Genomic DNA, 21,220 nt, shown 5'->3' on the forward strand with positions numbered 1-21,220 from the left:
GCCTCCATTGACTGGCTCACTCGGTTTCATTATCGACGGTGTTGGGTTCAAGGGTTCCCAAACAGCCATGGGAGCGTGGAGCCAGAACCCACATCGTCACACAGAGGTCCATAAGCTAAATGACTGACTAGCCTCACCTGAGAATTCTACAGTCATTATTATTTGTATATGATAAGACGCTGTGGAAGATTCAGTTCTATAGGTTTCGTCAAAAAATAGGATCTCCTTCATCCTTTTTAGCATCAAAACTGGCTGAAGAATATTTAGGTCAAGAAAACTGGACGAAGAAAACAATGACAAAAATAATGATTAATATCTGGAAAATTTAAATATGAATAGTAAGGACTGTGAGCACTGTATTGTAAAATATGTGATTATGCAGTATTTTCTGTAACAATAGAAGTACAGTGGTACCTCGGTATACGTCCAATTCCGTTCCAGATCCAAACAGGACGTATACCAAACAAATTTGTCCAATAAGAAATAAAGGGAAAATGACTAATCTGTTCCCATTAAAAAAATTCCTATTGTTATTGGCATATTATACATTGTTGGGGTTGTATAAAATAATTTAAACACTGCAATACTACACATAAATACAAAAACAATTCGATGAAATAAATGGAAATTTAACCTCACTTTACTTTTTAATAACATCTTTGTTTTTCATAATCGCAGATACCGTCGTTCTCGGCATACATTATGCAGCGGCCATGTCCCAGATATGCATTGCACCTTCATACGTTACAACAATCAAAATCACGTGAAAATTCACATAGAGTTATAGCGCGGGTTGTTCACTGAATACTAGCAACTGGTGTACTGACACTCGTGGGTAGTTGTGGCTTTGTCTCGAGAGAGGTAAACAAGAGTAGCTCGCGGTGTTCTAGCACGCAAGTCGTATTCCAAACAAAGGTCGTATACCAAGCAACATTTTTCGCGTCCAAACAGGACATATACCAGTTTGGACTTATTCCAAAGTGGATGTATACCGAGGTACAACTGTATTACAAATTATGAACATTATGTATTTTTAATGGTAGACAAAATAAGTGTCTGACTGGGGTATACATTTAATGGTCAGGTGCTGTCAAGTCCAATCTAAGACTAGCTACAGAAAATGATGGGACGTTGTTGTAAGGGCCAGAGTATAGTGAGATGGAGTCAAGCTCCTTGAGTTTTAGTTGTAGTAGTTCAACAGTTCCAGCCCATCCTAGGAGAAGTAGTTCACTTTTGTATGTGTTGACTTGAAGAGAGTCTGCAGACATCAGTCACTGAGTTTAGTGAGGCTATTGTAGATGTGTAAAGAAATAATTTTCAGTTGCTTCTGGGTGTCATCTGTGAAGGTGTGGAACATCAGAATCTGATAACCCAGCAGCAGCATGCAAGTGTTAAAAAGAAGTGAACGAAGTCTAAGAGTTTGAGGGACATCACAAGAGAAAGGCTACACTGATACTGGACTCACTACTGAAGATAACAGAAGGGAAGACCTAACATCCAGGCGCAGCAGGACCATGCAAATCCATCATTACTTCTGAACAATGTGAACATCCTGCTAACCTGGTATTGTAGAAGCATCAGCTCAGTAAAAACAGTAGAATATTGTATAATTTTGTTTACTACAAATTATGCCAGTGCTTCTAAAACATTGATTCTTCCTGAATAGCACCTCCATCTGCAGTATTTTTGCAAGCTTTCTGACTTTTGTCTTTAGCTAAGTATGTCTTACTTTTTCAGTTGTATCTCCCACCTTCCTTGAAGCTTTAGCCCCATAATCCATCCAATGTTTTTCCTGAAATTGTCTCTCAATGCACTTCCTTCCCAGATTTAACTACCATACATCTCTAGTCCTTGGCATCCCTTAAGAAGGTCTCACTATGTGCTTATATTTTCTGTCAATTAACTTTTACAAACCTGCCGACCTTGTTCTGTGTCATTCTACTGCAGATTATATGCTAACAAGCTGCTGTCTGCTTGCCATGGGGGACAATTCTCTAGTAACACGTACGTGTTTCATTTAATTTCAAGTGAGAAAAATGTTATTAGTGACTAAAACCTAGTTTTATAGTATTATCAAAGCATTTATTTTTCAAGCTTTAGTATACTGTGAATGTATTTAAAAGTTTGTAGTTGTATGAAAGGTTTTCAAATTAAATATCTGATTTATTTTGCATTAACACTGATATATTGATTACAGAGAAGGACTACAGGAGAAACACAGCAGCACAATCCAGATTATCCATTTTAGTAACTGGATTTGTGTAACTGGTGAGCCATTCGCTGAACTCTCTTATTCAGTTTCAGAGTTGTAGGAAGTCAGAGCCTATCCTGGCAACATCAAGCAGAAGGCAGGAACATTGCAGTGGACATTCAGTGACAGAGCACAGTCACGCTAGGCCAATAGAAAGAAAGGCATCACTGACATAATAAGAGTGAAAATGGGAGTGGCACACAGAGATGGGGAGAACATACAAACTCCTCACAGTGACGGTATAAGAGTCTAAGCCCAGTCGTCTGGAGCAGTGAAGCAGTAGTGCACAGCACCCTCATGTCGCTTCAAAATGCATGTGTATAAAGTATGGAAGACATTCAGAGTACGTTTTAAAAAATCAAGTGTGTAGCTTTTTTGGGTTTTGGCACAGAAATCTGTCTTAAATTTGTAAAATGAGATTCAAAGGTGGATATTTGTAATCATTGGGTTAGTATGCCTACATGACAAAACGAAACAAATTAAGCTAATTTAAATCAATTTGCTGAAACATTGAGCCAAATTTGCAGCCGCACATTTGGGTATTCTTAAGAAAAAAAAATGTGGTAAAGGCAGAAAAAAAAAAAAACAACAACAAAAAGACTGGAGGTAAGTTACCAAGCTCTTGGCTTCATGAAGGAGAGCTGGGGAGACCAATGAGGGGCTTTTATCATTTGGCCTGTGTGTAGATTCAAATGCCCCTGCGCTGTGATCGGGACACTGTGCTCCGAAAACTGGCACCATCTTTGCGATGAGATCAGGACATAAAACTGAGGTCCTGATTGTCTGTGGTCATCCACAGGTCTCTGAGCATCCTTTAAAAAGTCCGGTGTTTCCCAATGTTATGGCCAAATTCACCACCACAGCCTGGTTATTCTGGCCCCCTAATCATCCCCTGTCTCTAGTTGCCATTTTCTCTCCCACTTCTTCACCACCTAATAGCTAATGTGTGGTGAGTATACTGGCACAAGAATGGGTGCTGTTTGCACCATTCAGATAGATGTTGCACTTTGCTGGTGGTTGAAGTGGTTCCCCACTGTCTGTGTAGCGTGCTTTTAGCAGGTTAGAATAGCACTATATACATGTTATTAATTAGAATCATTATTATTATGTTTTGAAGTTTTGTTTATGATACTGCAGGTTGGAAATGCTTATAGGCTAAGGTTGATTCCTAGAGGAAAATCTGACTTGGCTGAACAAATCAGTTTAACTGTAGCAAGTCACAGACTGAACGTCATATCCTTGCAGTTATTAATAATCCACTGTAAGTAGCATCGACCCTAACATTAAGTCACCAGCTGTCACTTTGGGGGTTTTCAATATCAGGTCAGGCTTAAAGAGCTCACTCGTAAATGACAGCATACACTGCTTCTGAGTCTCCTTCTCCACTGCCCATGAGGCTAAAGACGGTTTGTGTGGAGGTGCTGGTAGGTTGCCTTTGTTACGGTTCAGGGAAGTACCAACTGGCAGGCCTGTGTCAAGGCCTTCATAATGAGCAGTCAGGGCCAGCATTAGTGTGGATGGCAACTGGTTCAAGGACACTAGTTGGTGGCTCCTTCTCTTTCTCAAGCACAGTACAGTATCAGAAAAAACAAAGAAAATCGTGCCAAGTAGAGATGACTTTATAAATGATATATTTAGACCGTAATGCATTATTATTTTATAAGTGACTTAATAAATAATGTTATACTGAAGTTAAATCACATATTTTTTTACTCTGTTGAATATAAAGTACTTTATCTCAGGCTGGAACTGACAGTGCCCTGGGAAGAGCATATCAAGGAAGCTAACGAGAGGAAACATGCCAAGTACCAGGAGCTGGTGGAGGAGTGCAGGGACAGAGGCTGGAGGGTACTCTTATGAGCCCACAGAAACTAGCTGCAGAGGATTTGCAGGACACTCACTCTGCAGAGTCCTCACACAGCTGGGCATTACAGGAGTGGCCAAAAATAGGGCCATTAAATCCGCAACTGAAGTCGCAGAGAAAGCCTCAAGGTGGCTTTAGGTAAAGAGGGCTGATCCGTGGATTGCTACTGGGACACAAGTTGGGGATTGATCAACCCCGGCTGGGTCGCCTGAGCAAGGGTGTATGATGTTGCGAGAAACCAAACCCGATGACCTCAGGATACATGACTGATGATGCATCCCGGTGCATCCAGGTGATGTTTCTTATATAGTATCTCATTGTCTACCTTTAAAAACTATATAAACAGAAACAAAAGAGCAATTATTTAGTAACAGAGACATAACTAACTTCATTTTAATACAAACTACTTGTTTGAAAGTTATATTAGCACAAGTCAGAGTAAGGAAGGTAATGTATAAAGTTAAAATGTGAAAAGTAACGATTGGTACTGCGGTTAATCCAAGCTCTTCTCTCTCTCTCATAAATCATGAGCTTTCATGCATCTCAGATGACGCAGTTTCAGTTAATCCTGGGGCACAACTCCAAGGAATCTACGGAAACGGATGTATCTGCCAACAAGCTTCTGTGTGCCTGTCTCTCTGACTGTGTCAGCAACGAGTCTACAATTTAATGGTATGCAGGGCAGGCTGGCGAGGAAGTAAGCTCCATGCAGGATCTCCTCGCTGGATTAAAGCTTTTACAGCATTAAAGAATAAAGTTGATTTTTGTAATTGTGCAGAATGGGTTACAGTTATATAACATCCAAGTGGTGGAGATGTTTGCTGATGCTGACAGGAAAGTGTTTCTCATTTGTGGCCCATTGTCCAAGTGCCTGCCGAGTAAGAACACACTAACATTTCTGTTAACCTTGTGGAATGGATGGTAATATTTAGTTAAGTATTAAACGGAGCAACGCATTGCAGTAATGCTTAGTAGTTCTCCCTCAGAGCTCTGGAGACCCCGGTTTGCACCTTATCCAAGTGACTGTCTATGTGGAGCTTTAACATTCCCCCCTTGACAAGGTGTATTTTCAGCAGTACTACAGTTTTCCCTAAAGCCATGTGTGTGGCGGACATCATGGTAAGTACAGTTTTTAGTGTTGCTACTTCATGGATCCAGTGTCCTGAGTTCCATTCAGAGTCTCTTTTACTCAGCATTTGGGATACTCTAGTTTTCCTCATTCTTCTCTAAAAATGTACAACTCCAAATTGTCTCCATTGTGAGAGTGAGGTTTGTGTAAGTGGGTCCTATGATGGACTAGTGCCTTGTTCAGTACTGGTGCATACCTTGTGCCCAATTTGTTCATCCCCGGGACCCTGAATTGGATTAAACAGGTTTCTGAATATTATATCACCAGTCAGTCAGTCAGTCAATCAGTCAGGGCGGAACGGTCGCGCAGTGGGTAGCGCTGCTGCCTCGCAGTAAGGAAACCTGGGTTTGCTTCCCGGGTCCTCCCTGCGTGGAGTTTGCATGTTCTCCCTGTGTCTGCGTGGGTTTTTTCCGGGTACTCCGGTTTCCTCCCACAGTCCAAAGACATGCAGGTTAGGTGCACTGGCGATTCTAAATTGTTGTTTATTTCCTGCCTTGCGCCCTGTGTTGGCTGACCCTGTAGTTATGATATAGCGGGTTAGATAATGGATGGATGGATGTCAGTCAGTCATTGTTCAACCCGCTATATCCTAACACAGGGTCACGGGGGTCTGCTGGAACCAATCCCAGCCAGCACAGGGTGCAAGGCAGGAACAAACCCCGGGCAGGGCACACAAAGCACACACTAGGGACAATTTAGGATTGCCAATGCACCTAACCTGCATGTCTTTGGACTGTGGGAGGAAACCGGAGCACCAGGAGGAAACCCACGCAGACACGGGAGAACATGCAAACTCCATGCAGGGAGGACCCCGGAAGCGAATCTGGGTCTCCTAACTGCAAGGCCGCAGCACTACCACCATGCCGCCCTATATCACATGTGGTAGGTAAAAATGAGTGTTGCTCATAAACAATGGGATCCTCATGAGTTTAGCCACCCAACAACCTAAAAATGGAGTACTGTAATCAGGTTCAGTGTAAAACTTTTTCTGGTTTTTCTGGTTACTGCCCTTGTGTACATTGGTGCCCAGAATGACCCCAACCCCATGTGAACATTAGTAAACGGTTGAATGGATAGGCCCAGTGAAATAGTAAAGGAAACTTCAATGTGGGGGAAAAACAAGGCAGCGCATAACTGCAGATGTATCATTGCAGAGAGAATAAAATCATGTGCTTTTATTTTGTGTAACAACAATCCTTTCTTTTTATTTGAATGGAACAAGAGAGAGAATTTCAGACAAGCAAAGGTCCAAAGGTATCCTAAATGTAAATTTAGAAGTACATGTTCTAATTTCATTATTGCTTACCAATGCTGCATTAATTTAATTTCTTTTGAATTCATGCTAAATAAATGAAATTGAGGACTTCCTTGGTGAAAACAATTTCCATTTGTACTTCATTGTACATTCTGATCATTAATGAATTTAACCTTTTTTTTACCATCTTGATTTCTTGTAGCTGAAGAACAACCTTAAAAGTGACTTGTGCCTTGACCAGGGGCCAGACACGGATAACATTCCCATCATGTACATCTGCCATGGGATGACACCTCAGGTCAGTCTTCTTCTTGTATTTCATGAGTATGGCAGTTTCATTGAATCCATGTCTTGCAGTCCACAAGGCTTGAATTTAGTAGTGTGCAATTATTTGTTAATTTCAACACATATTCAGGTGGACGATTTTACCACTTTGTAAACGTTTTCTGACTTTATGCTTTTGTTGCATTATAGTAATATGTGGGGGTGTGAGCAGAGGGGCTGTTTGCTTAGAAGATACGGACGGACTCTCCTCTAAAAAATGCTGAAAGACTACCTTCACATTGATCCCTTCTTTGCGGCCGCTTTATCGCGGTGCTCGCATATTTAAAAGCCCAACAGCCCTATTGATTTTTGATTGTTTACTTTTCTCTCTCTCTCTCTGACACTCTCTGCTCCTGACGGCACTCCTTTGAAGAGGAAGATATGTTTGCATTCTTTTAATTGTGAGAAAGAACTGTCATCTCTGTCTTGTCATGGAGCACAGTTTAAACTTTTCAGTAAAGGGTGTTATTTCATGTCTAGAGGGCTCTAATAATGTTAAAAAACGTATTTAGAAAGACGTAAACAGGGTTTCTATGGTCTAACAGCGAAAATATTAGATTTATAAATAAAGAATCCTACTTCACGGAAATACATTTATCGCGGTAGAGTCTGGAACGGATTAACTGCGATAAACGTGGGTTTACTGTATAACTGTGCGGAGAATATTTATAAACAGTGTGGGAGAGTTTCTAAGGGCTTAAAATATATAAAAATAACCATACAAACATATGTTTTCATTTTCACCTATCGCAGGGGGTTCTAGAACACAACCCCCAAGATCGAGGAGAGATTACTGTAGTGTCATCGTTTCCCAGTTTCTCCAAAATGTTGCATATGCATGAGTCACAGTTGCTATAAACATACACATGTTCTCTTGTCAGGTTTTCTTTTGGTAATCCTGACTTTTATGTGATAAATTTCTGGCATCTTTTTGTGCAGGTTTTGTTAAGTGTGAGCTCAGGACTCTAGCCACTATACCAGATTGCCTAAAAATGACAACATTGGAACAATTTGGATCAGAACAGGCCTAGCAAGCTTGCCAATCCTATTCATATTGATTCTCCAAAATAACACTGAGTTGAGATTTCAAGGTCCCTAAAGTCCTACTTTCTACACAACGATAAGAATAGGACAGGTGAAAAGAACAAACCCCTATCCCCTACCCTACAACCTATTGGGACCTAATTTTCTGAGAGGCAGCACAATATCCAAGTGATGAGTGTTGCTGTCTAATAGATCCAGCATCTTTGGTCCAGGTCCTGTCCTGGTCACTGGTTGTAGTTGATTTCTCTCAAGCACAGTAGCTTTCCTCCCACATCCCAAGAGATGTTCAATCAATGATACTAATTAAGCCCTGTGTGGGTGTTTGAGAGAGTGGGGTCATCTGTTCTATAGATTGGTGGCTTTACCAGGGTTGGTTCCTGCCTTCTGCCCAGTGCAACCTACTCCATTGTGGTTCATTGAGACACAACCACAATCATTCATGGAGTCCCAAATTAAGGTTGACAATAAAAACTAATCGGTGTGTCTTTAAAAATGCGGGAGGAAACCCAAGTACCTTGGAAAAAAATGTCACATATCAATTTTTTTAATTTAAAGACATTGCGTTGTAGTAGTTAAGGATTTAGTCTTCAACAACTGATGCTGTAGCTGCAACTCCTGTTACTGACACTGTGTGACCATGAGCAAGCCACTTCAATGTGTGATGGACTGCTGGCAGCTCAACCCAGCCGGGACGCCCCTGAAGTGGAAGGATGAGGGATGGCAGCTTTTTCAGGACACTGCCTCCTCCAAAATGCTAGATGGCAGCTACCCTGGAGTGCAGCAGTGCCCTGGATTCCCGCAGGGCATCCTGGGACTTGGAGTCCGGTTTCTCAACCCTGTTGGGTACTGTGGGTGCCGCCAGGGGGAGCTATGAAGGGACCTGGGGAGTCATGAGGACGGGAGCCCCACAGTACTTCTGGGCTGATTAAAGACTTGGGATCCACCATCTGACCCGGAAGTGCGGGCAAGTCACGTGGGAGGAAGAGTAGGAGCACTTCCGGGTCAAGATCTATACTGTATAAAGGACTGGTGGAGACCCAGCAAGTGAGCCGGAATTAGGAAGAGTGTGACGGAGCTTGGTGGGAGGTGTAGTGGAGTGAAGAATTGTGTTTCTGTTTTGATTTAATTGTGTTTATTGTGGCTGTGCTGCTTTGAAGGCACATTGCAATGAGGAAGAAAATAAAACTATTTCTTGGTGCTTTTACCTGGTGTCTTGGGCATTTGTCTATCGGGTTTGAGGAGCGACAGCGCCCTCTAGTGCCACCACTGGAAAAAATAATGAAATGTAACCAATTGTATCTCAAATTTGGTAAGCTGGATAAAGATATCAGCCAAGTAAATGTAAAAGAATTTTAGAAAATCAGTATTTAATTACTAGTTTGACTTGCTTATGTGGATATTTAATATACTTAATATTGAGCTAATTTAATACACTGCACTACACTAATAATAGTCATTTTACATTTTCACAGTTTTGTTTATAAGGAAACGTCGCCTTCACCAACACCTTTGTATTTAAATTAGCAAAACTATTCCTTTTTTTAAATCAATATATCCACTTAAATCTAAAATGGAACCTTCTGCCCAAATTACAAATGTGCTGAGAAGTGTGGAAAAGAAAAATATCAACAAATCCCGTGTTGCTAAAAATAATTCTTTATGACAAGATAGCCCACTCACATTCATTACACTAACAGGAGGATTAATCACATCACATTTAAACAGATTCTACAACTGAGCATAAAGCATTTAAAGTGTTTGAAATCTATTAGAATTGAGATTATCAGGCTGAATATCTGCTTTAAAATTGAAAAAGTATTCCAACATGCTACTACATTATGAAAATATTTTCAGGTAATTACGTTCAAAAGTTGAAAGGTGCAGCTCCGCGGTCAAGCCAGGTCAGACACTGTGGGACTTAGTTTAGTGTACCTTTCCATTAGAATGGGGCTTCCCATACATTCGCACTTTTACTTGAAGCGCTGTTAAGTGAATGGCATCATTTCTTTTCTTGTTGATTTCTGAGCAGTGTTGCCCCACAGACTACAGTATTCAGATATGCAATGCAGTGCCAGCTCTAGCATTTCTGGTACCCTTGGTGTAGCAGTAAATGGCACTTCCAAACCTTACATATATATATATATATCAAGAGTTTTGAGTCATTGTTATACATATAGTACATTGATGAGCAGGCTCCCAATATTACTGAATAACATATTAAGCAAAGAGTCTTTACCCAGAGTTGGCACCTCTTAGTGTTGTATGGAACCCAAATATTTCTGTATTAGGATTTTTACAAAAACATTGCCCCCAAAGTTTTTTCCACCCCAGGCGACCACCTAATTCACCTAAATGGTAGAGCCGGCTCAGTGTGCAGCTGACACACAGAAGTCAACTTATACTCTTTATTTATTTTCCTTTCATTTGGAGTTTGCACTGTCTTATAAACATTTCATTCCTTTAATTGGTTCTAAATAAAATCTAATAAATAGCAGATGTTCTTAACATTCATCCGACCCACTACATCCAACTCTGTGCTGCTGCACTTTTATTATTACAATTTGACCCAAAGCAAATTTGGATAGGGCACCAGTTTTACAGCATTGCATCATACTCACCCACCCTCGCCAACAGTCAACTTACAAAGCACGTCTTTAGCACACGCAAGAAAAGCACACACAGACATAGGAAGAATGTACACACATCTTACAGACCCTGAGCAGGCTGAGATTCAGACATAAGGCTTAGCAGCTCTAAGCACTGCACCACCAGACCTCCCCCATGTCTTAAACAGGAGTTGATCATTCTATTCGATTCACCCCAGTGTGCTCCTCTTTATGTATCTACATCTTAAACAGACATTGTTAAAAAAAAATAAGGGTCTCTCCTCTTTTAAGTCAGTGGGAAACCGATGTGTTATAATATTTGAAATTGGAAAAAATCAAATACTCAGTTAGAGGATCCGTACAGACTTTTTTCAAAACATGGCAGGATCTAATCAGTAATATTTTAAAATAAGTTTATGAAGCACAGAGAACTTATTTATTTAGGTATGTTGACAAGCCTTAAATGTTACGCCGTTTGGCTTGCTCTCTCTCTCAGGGGTGGGGATCGATCTGTTCTTAACATAATTCTTTTTTTTATAAAAACTTGATTGCTATGTATAGATTGTAATAAAATTAATAAAAATTAAAAAAAATAATAAAATAATGATTAAAAAAATAAGGGAAAAATGTAACTTCATGAAATCTGTGAAGTTTTTGTGAATTAAAAAATATAACCTTTTGCCTTCTTACAAAAAGGAAACACACATTCTGGTAAGTCAAGTTCTAAATTGTGGGGTTAATCATTGAAAACAAAATAACAGCATGTTTAGTTAACTAAAAAATTCAATTACAGGCAGAAATGGACCTCCTGAGTAATACTTTGGCACCACCATGGTTCTCCGTGCCCAGATTTACTTAACACTGTCATAGAGTAATCTCCATTTACTTGACTTTGTGAAATACAAAGTAAAGGTCGGATACTAACACCTGTCTTTGTTCTGTGATATCAAGAGTGATATTAAGTATTGCCTAGGGATAAAACTGTTTTTATTAAAATTGTTGGAGGCTGACCAGCTTTTAAAAATATTTTGATCTAAACCCATATTGTTATTTTACCTTGAGCAGTTTGAGGAGACTGAATTTTAATCTGTGTTCACAGGGTGTAGTAACCATTATATTATGTAACAGAATCTATATTCATCTTCTTTAATATGCTGATTGTGTAATTACTATTTTCTGAGACTGCTGCTTACTGAACATCGATTTGTTTCTGTTGGCTTTTAAGTCATGCCTGAATAGCACATGACATATTTCAGATGTCAATGAGAAATAACAGACGGGACTCAAATTACATTTGAACAAGGAGGTGATAGTAAAATGCACTTTTGCAGATTTTATGTAGATAGATAGATAGATAGATAGATAGATAGATAGATAGATAGATAGATAGATAGATAGATAGATAGATAGATAGATAGATAGATAGATAGAAACAAAAAAAATAAACAAAACATAAGAAATATATGTGTTTGTAGTGGGAGTGGGGATTGGGGGATATTTACTGGTGCTTTAGCTACTGCATTTGCCACATACCACAAAAGAACGCGGATCATTTCTGAATTAACCTGATGGTATTTTGAGGAATAAATGTAGTGTCAATAATTGTGTTACATGTCCCCCAGCCATTAGTGGGCAGTGTGCTTTAGCTTTGCAAGGTTACTGGGTAGAACAACCAGTCTGACTCTGCTCAGAACAGCTTCATGGTTGAAGGACACCTGATGCTGCCAGAAGGGCTCATACCCATTTGGTATCAGGATAGCCATCAGATAACCTAGAAGTGCTTGCTACAGGTTAACCAGGAGTGTTTGTGGGTTGAGAGGCTTGGAGTTTGGGAGGTACCTATTGGGCAAGGTCTCATTTGCTTTGTGGATTGAATTGCAGGTCAGAGTGACTTATGGAGAAAGAGATCAGGAGGGCATAAAGTAGTGGATCAATGGATCAACCAAACCACAGTTAGGGACCATTTGTTGTGACTGGTTCATTGCATTGTTTGAAGTCGAGGCTCTGCGTGTCATTTTCATTTCTGATCTATTTGTGCAAATACTTTTCACTTTATTCTTCTATCAAGAAGATAGAAACACCCTGTGAATAGTAATACATCTTTCATTATTATTATTTCACATGGGTCTCCTCTGTTTTCTGAAGAGGGTAGGGAGAGTGAGAAGACTTCTTCAAGGCTTCAAGCAACATAGGGTGCTGGGAAAATAATTTTCATCTGAGCCAACCACACAGCAAATTTCCAGGGAATATATTTAGCAAATAACATCACCAGCAAGCATTTAACTGAAAAATGCTTTGGCGAATTTTACAGATCAACACTAATCAGATTATTTAACAACGTACTGAATGTATATTCAAATCGAAGGGAAATAAGCTGTGATAGACAGCAAAGCAGAGCTAACATGACCATAACAGAGAGAGCAGAATTCCCTGTGGAAGTGGTTTGGCAGGAGTGACTGTGGGCATGTCCAGTGTTGTGGAGTGGCACTCCAGTCTTGCAGACCAGTGATGCCAGAATTCGCTGCAGCTCCAAACTGTCCTGAAAAAGTTTAAATGGGTTTTGAAAATAAGTATTATGCATATTATAGGAAGGGTTTTTACTCAATCATGATTTGAATAGTATGCCTGATGTAAGCCTTGCCCATAGTACTAGGCTAAAATTTAAATGGTACAGGAATTATAAAGAGAAATAAGCAAACATTCTTTAATGGTTATCTAATAGGGCTTTAGAATATAAAGCAGTTTTCTTTGAGATATTCTGAAATGTGGAATTTGTAAATTTTTAGATTATTTGATAAAATGTTGATAATAATTCTAACAGAGAGAAGGGTGTATTTGAGCCAGTTGAGGACTAATGTGGTCACAGCATTTAATTTGAGTTAATGCTACAGTTAAAGCATTTTGAGCTTGTTTTTATATGTCAATAATTTCAAAAGGGAATAACATAGAGATAATGAAGGGGTGACTGAGTATTATAGAAAAAAGCACAGTCAGACTGTGGCCTCTAATAGTTGGATATGCCCACTACAGACACAAACTTGAGCACAAGTTACAGCGGAATACAGTCATATGAAAAAGTTTGGGAATCCCACTCAGCCTACATAATAATTTACTCTACTTTCAATAAAAAAGATAACAGTGGTATGTCTTTCATTTCCTATGAACATCGGAGTACTGGGGTGTTTTCTGAACAAAGATTTTTAGTGAAGCAGTATTTATTTGTATGAAATTAAATCAAATGTGAAAAACTGGCTGTGCAAAAATTTGGGTACCCTTGTAATTTTGCTGATTTGAATGTATGTACCTGCTGAATACTGATTACTTGCAACATGCACCAAATTGGTTGGATTAGCTCGTTAAGCCTTGAACTTCATAGACAGGTGTGTCCAATCATGAGAAAAGGTAATTAAGGTGGTCAATTGCAAGTTGAGCTTCCCTTTGACTCTCCTCTGAAGAGTGACAGCATGGGATCCTCAAAGCGACTCTCAAAAGATCTTAAAACAAAGATTGTTCAGTATCATGGTTTAGGGAAAGGCTACAAAAAGCTCGCTCAGAGGTTTAAACTGTCAGTTTCAACTGTAAGGACTGTAATCAGGAAATGGAAGGCCACAGGCACAGTTGCTGTTAAACTCAGGTCTGGCAGGCCAAGAAAAATACAGAAGTGGCATATGCGCAGGATTGTGAAAATGGTTACAGACAACCCACAGATCACCTCCGAAGACCTGAAAGAACATCTTGCTGCAGATGGTGTATCTGTACATCGTTCTACAATTCAGCGCAATTTGCACAAAGAACATCTGTATGGCAGGGTGATGAGAAAGAAGCCCTTTCTGCACTCATGCCACAAACAGAGTTGCTTGTTGTATGTAAATGCTCATTTAGACAAACCAGATTCATTTTGGAACAAAGTACTTTGGACTGATGAGACAAAAATTTAGTTATTTGGTCATAACAAAAAGTGATTTGCATGGCGGGAAGAACAACACAAAATTACAAGAAAAACACCTGCTACTTACTGTCAAATTTGGTGGAGGTTCCATCTTGCTGTGGGGCTGTGTGGCTAGTTCAGGGACTGGGGCTCTTGTTAAAGTCGAGGGTCGGATGAATTCAACCCAATATCAACAAATTCTTCAGGATAATGTTCAAGCATCAGTCTCAAAGTTGAAGTTACGCAGGAGTTGGATAGTCCAACAAGACAATGACCCAAAACACAGTTCGAAAGGCATTCATGCAGAGGGAGAAGTACAATGTTCTGGAATGGCCGTCACAGTCCCCTGACTTGAATATCATCGAAAATCTATGGGATGATTTGAAGCAGGCTGTCCATGCTCGGCAGCCATTAAATTTAACTGAACTGGAGAGATTTTGTATGGAAGAAGGTCAAAAATACCTCCGTCCAGAATTCAGACACTCATCAAAGGCTATAGGAGCAGTCTAGAGGCTGTTACAGTGCATCCGGAAAATCTTCACAGCGCATCACTTTTTCCACATTTTGTTATGTTACAGCCTTATTCCAAAATGGATTAAATTCATTTTTTTCCTCAGAATTCTACACACAACACCCCATAATGACAACGTGAAAAAGGTTTACTTGAGGTTTTTGCAAATTTATTAAAAATAAAAAACTGAGAAAGCACACGTACATAAGTATTCACAGCCTTTGCCATGTAGCTCAAAATTGAGCTCAGGTGCAGCCTGTTTCCCCTGATCATCCTTGAGATGTTTCTGCAGCTGAATTGGAGTCCACCTGTGGTAAATTCAGTTGATTGGACATGATTTGGAAAGGCACACACCTGTCTGTATAAGGTCCCACAGTTGACAGTTCATGTCAGAGCACAAACCAAGCATGAAGTCAAAGGAATTGTCTGTAGACCTTCGAGACGGGATTGTCTCAAGGCACAAATCTGGGGAAGGTTACAGAAAAATTTCTGCTGCTTTGAAGGTCCCAATGAGCACAGTGGCCTCCATCATCTGTAAGTGGAAGAAGTTCGAAACCACCAGGACTGTTCCTAGAGCTGGCTGGCCATCTAAACTGAGCAATCGGGGGAGAAGGGCCTTAGTCAAGGAGGTGACCAAGAACCCGATGGTCACTCTGTCAGAGCTCCAGAGGTCCTCTGTGGAGAAAGGAGAACCTTCCAGAAGGACAACCATCTCTGCAGCAATCCACCAATCAGGCCTGTATGGTAGAGTGGCCAGACAGAAGCCACTCCTTCATAAAAGGCACATGGCAGCCCGCCTGGAGTTTGCCAAAAGTCACCTGAAGGACTCTCAGACCATGAGAAACAAAATTCTCTGGTCTGATGAGACAAAGACTAAACTCTTTGGTGTGAATGCCAGGCGTCACGTCTGGAGGAAACCAGGCAGCACTCATCACCAGGCCAATACCATCTCTACAGTGAAGCATGGTGGTGGCAGCATCATGCTGTGGGGATGTTTTTCAGTGGCAGGAACTGGGAGACTAGTCAGGATAAAGGGAAAGATAACTGCAGCAATGTACAGAGACATCCTGGATGAAAACCTGCTCCAGAGTGCTCTTGACCTCAGAATGGGGCGACGGTTCATCTTTCAGCAGGACAACGACCCTAAGCATACAGCCAAGATATCAAAGGAGTGGATTTAGGACAACTCTGTGAATGTCCCTGAGTGGCCCAGCCACAGCCCAGACTTGAATCCGATTGAACATCTCTGGAGAGATCTTAAAATGGCTGTGCACTGATGCTTCCCATCCACCCTGATGGAGCTTGAGAGGGGCTGCAAAGAGGAATGGGTGAAACTGGCCAAGGATAGGTGTGCCAAGCTTGTGGCATCATATTCAAAAAGACTTGAGGCTGTAATTGCTGCCAAAGGTGCATCGACAAAGTATTGAACAAAGGCTGTGAATACTTATGTGCATGTGATTTCTCAGTTTTTTTATTTTTAATAAATTTGCAAAAACCTCAAGTAAACTTTTTTTCACGTTGTCATTATGGGGTGTTGTGTGTAGAATTCTGAGGAAAAAATTTATTTAATCCATTTTAGAATAAGGCTGTAACAAAACAAAATGTGGAAAAAGTGATGCGCTGTGAATACTTTCCAGATGCACTGTATATTTGCAAATATCTCTGTTGGGGTGCCCAGATTTATGCACCTGTCTAATTTTGTTATGATGCATATTGCATATTTTCTGTTAATCCAATAAGCTTAATGTCACTGCTGAAATACTACTGTTTCCATAAGGCATGTCATACAGTATATTAAAAGGAAGTTGCTACTTTGAAAGCTCAGCCAATGATAACCAAAAATCCAAAGAATTAATAAGAGTTCCCAAACTTTTTCATATAACTGTAAGATGAAGGAAGTGTGTAATTAGATGAGGATTATCACTGGCTAGAAGCAGGCTAATAAACATGCAGAAGATGGGAACAAGAACAGAGTTAATGAACTGAACCAGTTCTTCAGCAGGTTTGACTCATTCTTGTCAGTCCAGACCTCCCCCAACATGGCTAGGCTATGTGTGAAAGCTGAGGAGGTTCCCAGAATCCCTACTGCCATCTGTACCACATACGACGTACAATGACATCACATTCGTGGTCTCTAGCCCACCTCCACACCCTGGGTTATGTGTCTCTGCTGATCATGTGAGGAGAGAGCTGGGAAAACTCTGCACGGACAAGGCTTCAGTTCTTAATGGAATCAGCCCCTGGGTGCTGAAAAAATGTGTGAGCCATTTCTGTGCTGTCCTTCAGCACACGTTGTCCCTTTTCCTGAATTTGCAGAAGGTTCCCTAGCTATGGAAAACATCAAGTATGGTCCCAGTGCCAAGGAAATAACGTTCCAGTGAACCCAAGGACTTCAGACCAGTTTCTCTTGCTTCATACATCATGAAGACTTTTGAGAGCCTGGTCCTAAAACTGCTGTGACCCCTGGTTTCAAAACATCTAGATCCTCTGCAGTTTGCCTATCACAAATGTACAGTATAGGTATCGAGGATGCTCTCATCTTCATGCTCCACAGAGCCTATTCCCACTTGGACAAAGATAGTAGTACAATTGTGGTGGTGGTGGTGGTGGTGGTTGAGAGCATGCACTGATACAATGCGTACTGCCCCCACCACACGATGAACCATCTCAGGATCCCAATTAGGACCCAAGTGCGATATCACAGCCAGGATCTATAATGTGTAAAATGTTCTTTGACTTTTCTAGTGCTTTTAACACTATTCTGCCTTATCCACTCGGGGGGGAAAAAACTCAAAGCTTTGCATCTTGATGCCCCCACAATCTCCTAGATCATGGACTACCTGAATAACAGACATCAGTTTGTGAGGCTAAAAGACTCTGCGTCAGAAATGTTGGTGTGTAATTCAGAAAAACCTCAGGGAACTGTCCTGTCTCCCTTCCTGTTTACCCTCTACACAACAGACTTTCAGCACAATACCCGCACTTGTCATCTACAGAAATTTTCAGATGACTCGTCCACCATATTCTGCATTAATAACAGAGACAAGTCAGAGTACAGGAAGGTTGTGGAGGACTTTGTCTTGTGGTGCAGGGACAACAAACTGCAGTTCAAGATCAGCAAGACAGAAGAGCTGGTGGTGGACCTCTGATGTGCCAAGAAGCCTCTGAGACCAGTCACCATTCAAGGGGAGGTTGCAGAGCTACAAAGACCTGGGGGTTCACATAAACAACAATCTGGACTGACAACACGGTGACGCTGTACAAGAAGGGTTTGACCAGACTGTACTTGTTAAGGAGACTCAGGTCTTTTGATGTGTGCAGCAAGCTGCTGGAAATTTTCTATCAGTTGTAGTAGCAGAAAACAAGCACAATGCCTAAACAGACGTGTTAAGAAAGCCTGGTCCATCGCAGGGCAAAACCTGGACACAATGGAAGCTGTTGTGGAAAACAGGATGGTGGCAAAATTGGATGCCATCATGAAAAATCCCCTCCATCCCATACAGGAGGCGCTCTCTGGGAGCTCTTTTAGCCACAGGCTCATCCCGCCACAGTGTGCTAAGAAGCACCTCTGGAGGTCTTTTCTACCCACTGCTATCAGGCAATTCAATGCTTCCACCCAATGTAATCGTTAGGTCGATTTTTATTTATTTATTTCTTCATTGGCTGTATTATCTTTCCTGTGAGTGTTTATGCTTGGTTTTTATGTTTCTGCTGCTGTATGCATTTGAATTTCCCCATGAGGTTAGTAAACTTTATCTGATCTAATCTAAAGTTAATCTTCATTGTCCCAGTAAGGCAGTGACAATCTGCCACCATCTTTCACTCTCTTGAGTAACATGTTATGCCTCACCCCAGGTAAAATCTCTTTAAACACGACTATTACTGTCCTCCACCATGTTGTTTTTGGTCATGTTGGTGTCCATCTAAGAGCTACTTCTGGGGTTCAATTGTAGTCCATTTTGAAAGCATGACCAGGCCATCAGATATGTTTGTATTTTATGTCAAACATCAGGTTTAACCAAGTCGGGCATCTTTCAGGGTAGAGAGCAGACAAGTGACAGCACCTGGTCTTCCGGGTGTGGTGTGGAGGGGGTGTTAGGCTCGATGCTAACATCATCATACAAACACCATCATGGTACAGAAACTATTATATTAAAAATGCAAAAATCATGATATTAATCCTCTTTAAAGAGTCAGTGTAAATCAACAAAGGGACTGAAGAAAATCTGAATGGTTAAAGGGGCTACTGTAATTTTTTATTTAATTGTTTTTCCTTTCTTACTCTTATTTGTTAACTGCTATTAATGTTATTTTTAAGGCACATTTTATGCATGTTTTGGCTTGCCTGTCATAATTAATTAACATACAGGGCATAAAATTGCCTCAGTAATTTAATTGGTGTCTCAGTTTTGCTTGTGGTCTAACAAGACTGACAGTCCAGATGTTCCAGGTGACACTCTAAATGTCAGAAGAGAAGAAAAATAAAGCTTTGTGTGGAAATCATTTTCAATTTAGATCTGTGACACAGTAGGAACCTTTCATTTCTGCTACTTTTGCTGTTATGAACACCGCTGTCACAAGGGAACAAAATCAGAGATTCAGTTCTGCGCTAATCCCGAGAGATAACATTTTCAATTTATGCTGATTTTTTTTTTTTTATTTTCATTTCAAAATCTCAATTAAAATTTGCATTTCAGATTACTGGAACAATAATTAAGCTGAGCTGTTTATTCAGTATTTGCTGTAATATTTCAATTGATGACTTTTTCTAGCATTTCAAAAATTTACATATTTTTTATTGACTGTCATATCATCATGGAACAAAATGTAAACAGTTTGAAAAATTGTAATATATTCCCTGCTCTCTGAAATGTAAATGTTATACACACATTTAGTCATTTGAAGATGAATGCAAGGTGCTTCTTGGCTTTCACTTTGTCACCTTAACTGGAGCAGGGTCTGTTTGTTATTGTCTCCTTTTTAATGCCAAACTCTTTACTTTCACCCCTAGTATTTCACGCTGCCTCTTAATTAGGTTTAGGGGGACTACTTGGCATGGTGGAATAGTTGTTAGTGCTGGTGCCATACAACTCCACCATCGAAGGCTTTTGTCTTTCTGAGTTAGCATTTTTTTCCTGTGTGTTCATTTTAGGGTGTTTTCCTCTAGCTCTGTGTTAACCCTTTCATCTTGCTGTCCACTCACATGTATGTATGCTTTTGAAAGTAATCCTCAAGGTCCAGTGTCTCTTTCCATCTTACTTTAAGTAGCAGTAATCTACCATACTTCCCTTGACGAATACCTAAGCAGTTATACCGTCAAGATGTCTGGTTCATGTCAGGACTCCAGCACTAGAATGTTTTAAGTGCATTACAACTTTCAGAAAAACTCGTTTCAATATAATTTCCATTCAGTAATGTTTCAACTGTGAAAAATAACAATAGATTGACTTGTAATGGAGATGTGAGTCATCACTCAGCTAGCAGGGCTTCTTCATTTCTGTAAAATCACTTCTAAGATTAAGAGTTAAGTTTCATTTTCTGATCCCATTTATGCATGCGATCCTGTGCCGCTAGTCTATCACATGGAACACATCCCTTCATAAGACAGACTGGTCCGTTGTCTCTTGTTGTCCCTCGTACTAAGTGTAAAACTAAGGGGGACAGCTGCTGCGCCACATCTGTGGAATTCTTCACCTGATTACTTTAAGGAGTCACTGCCAATAGAACTGTTTAAAACTAGATTGAAGATTGATTTCTATTCACTAACTTTCCATGACCTTCAGTGATACTGCTGGTCCTTCCTCATAGCCATTGTTTGTTTCAGTTCACTGCTGGGTTGCATTGTGTTTTTATTGGTTTTTATTCTATCTATGTTTATTGTATATTTTATTGTAAAGCACGTGGCTACAGCATCACTGATGTTGTTTTAAATGTGCTCTACAAATAAATTGACATTGATGGGTCAACAGGACCTGCAAGTGTATATGCTGAGTGACAGAACGAGAGAAAACATGCAGTATGCGAACAGCATAAAAACAAAGACGGGAGCAGATCTGAATTGAGTACATTGCAGCAGTCAGACAGCTGCACTCACCGCTGTGCCACTCCTCTGGGCCTCCTAAATATATAAAAACTAAAACCCATTTGCTGATTGTGTTAGAAAATCCACAGTAAAGAGCCAACTGTTTACATTTTTTCTGTCTACCATTTTTAACTATTCATTATTCAAAAGAAGAACCTTATTTCAATAAGTTGTGATTGTATCTTAATATATTAATACTTGGTTTCACTCTGCGATCTTGTTAAGT

At 40.3% G+C, this 21,220-nt stretch overlaps 1 protein-coding gene across 1 annotated transcript in view; it reads left to right on the top strand.

Annotated features, from left to right (window-relative positions):
- LOC120527094 (polypeptide N-acetylgalactosaminyltransferase 18) overlaps positions 1–21,220 on the top strand; it is a 776,032-nt gene that overhangs the window by 666,778 nt on the left and 88,034 nt on the right. The window contains exon 9 of the mRNA XM_039750177.1: positions 6,702–6,797. Coding sequence (XP_039606111.1) covers positions 6,702–6,797 — 96 coding nt within the window. The remainder of the gene's footprint in view (positions 1–6,701; positions 6,798–21,220) is intronic.

This window comes from Polypterus senegalus, chromosome 1 (assembly GCF_016835505.1).
Source record: "Polypterus senegalus isolate Bchr_013 chromosome 1, ASM1683550v1, whole genome shotgun sequence".
Taxonomy (NCBI): domain Eukaryota; kingdom Metazoa; phylum Chordata; class Cladistia; order Polypteriformes; family Polypteridae; genus Polypterus; species Polypterus senegalus.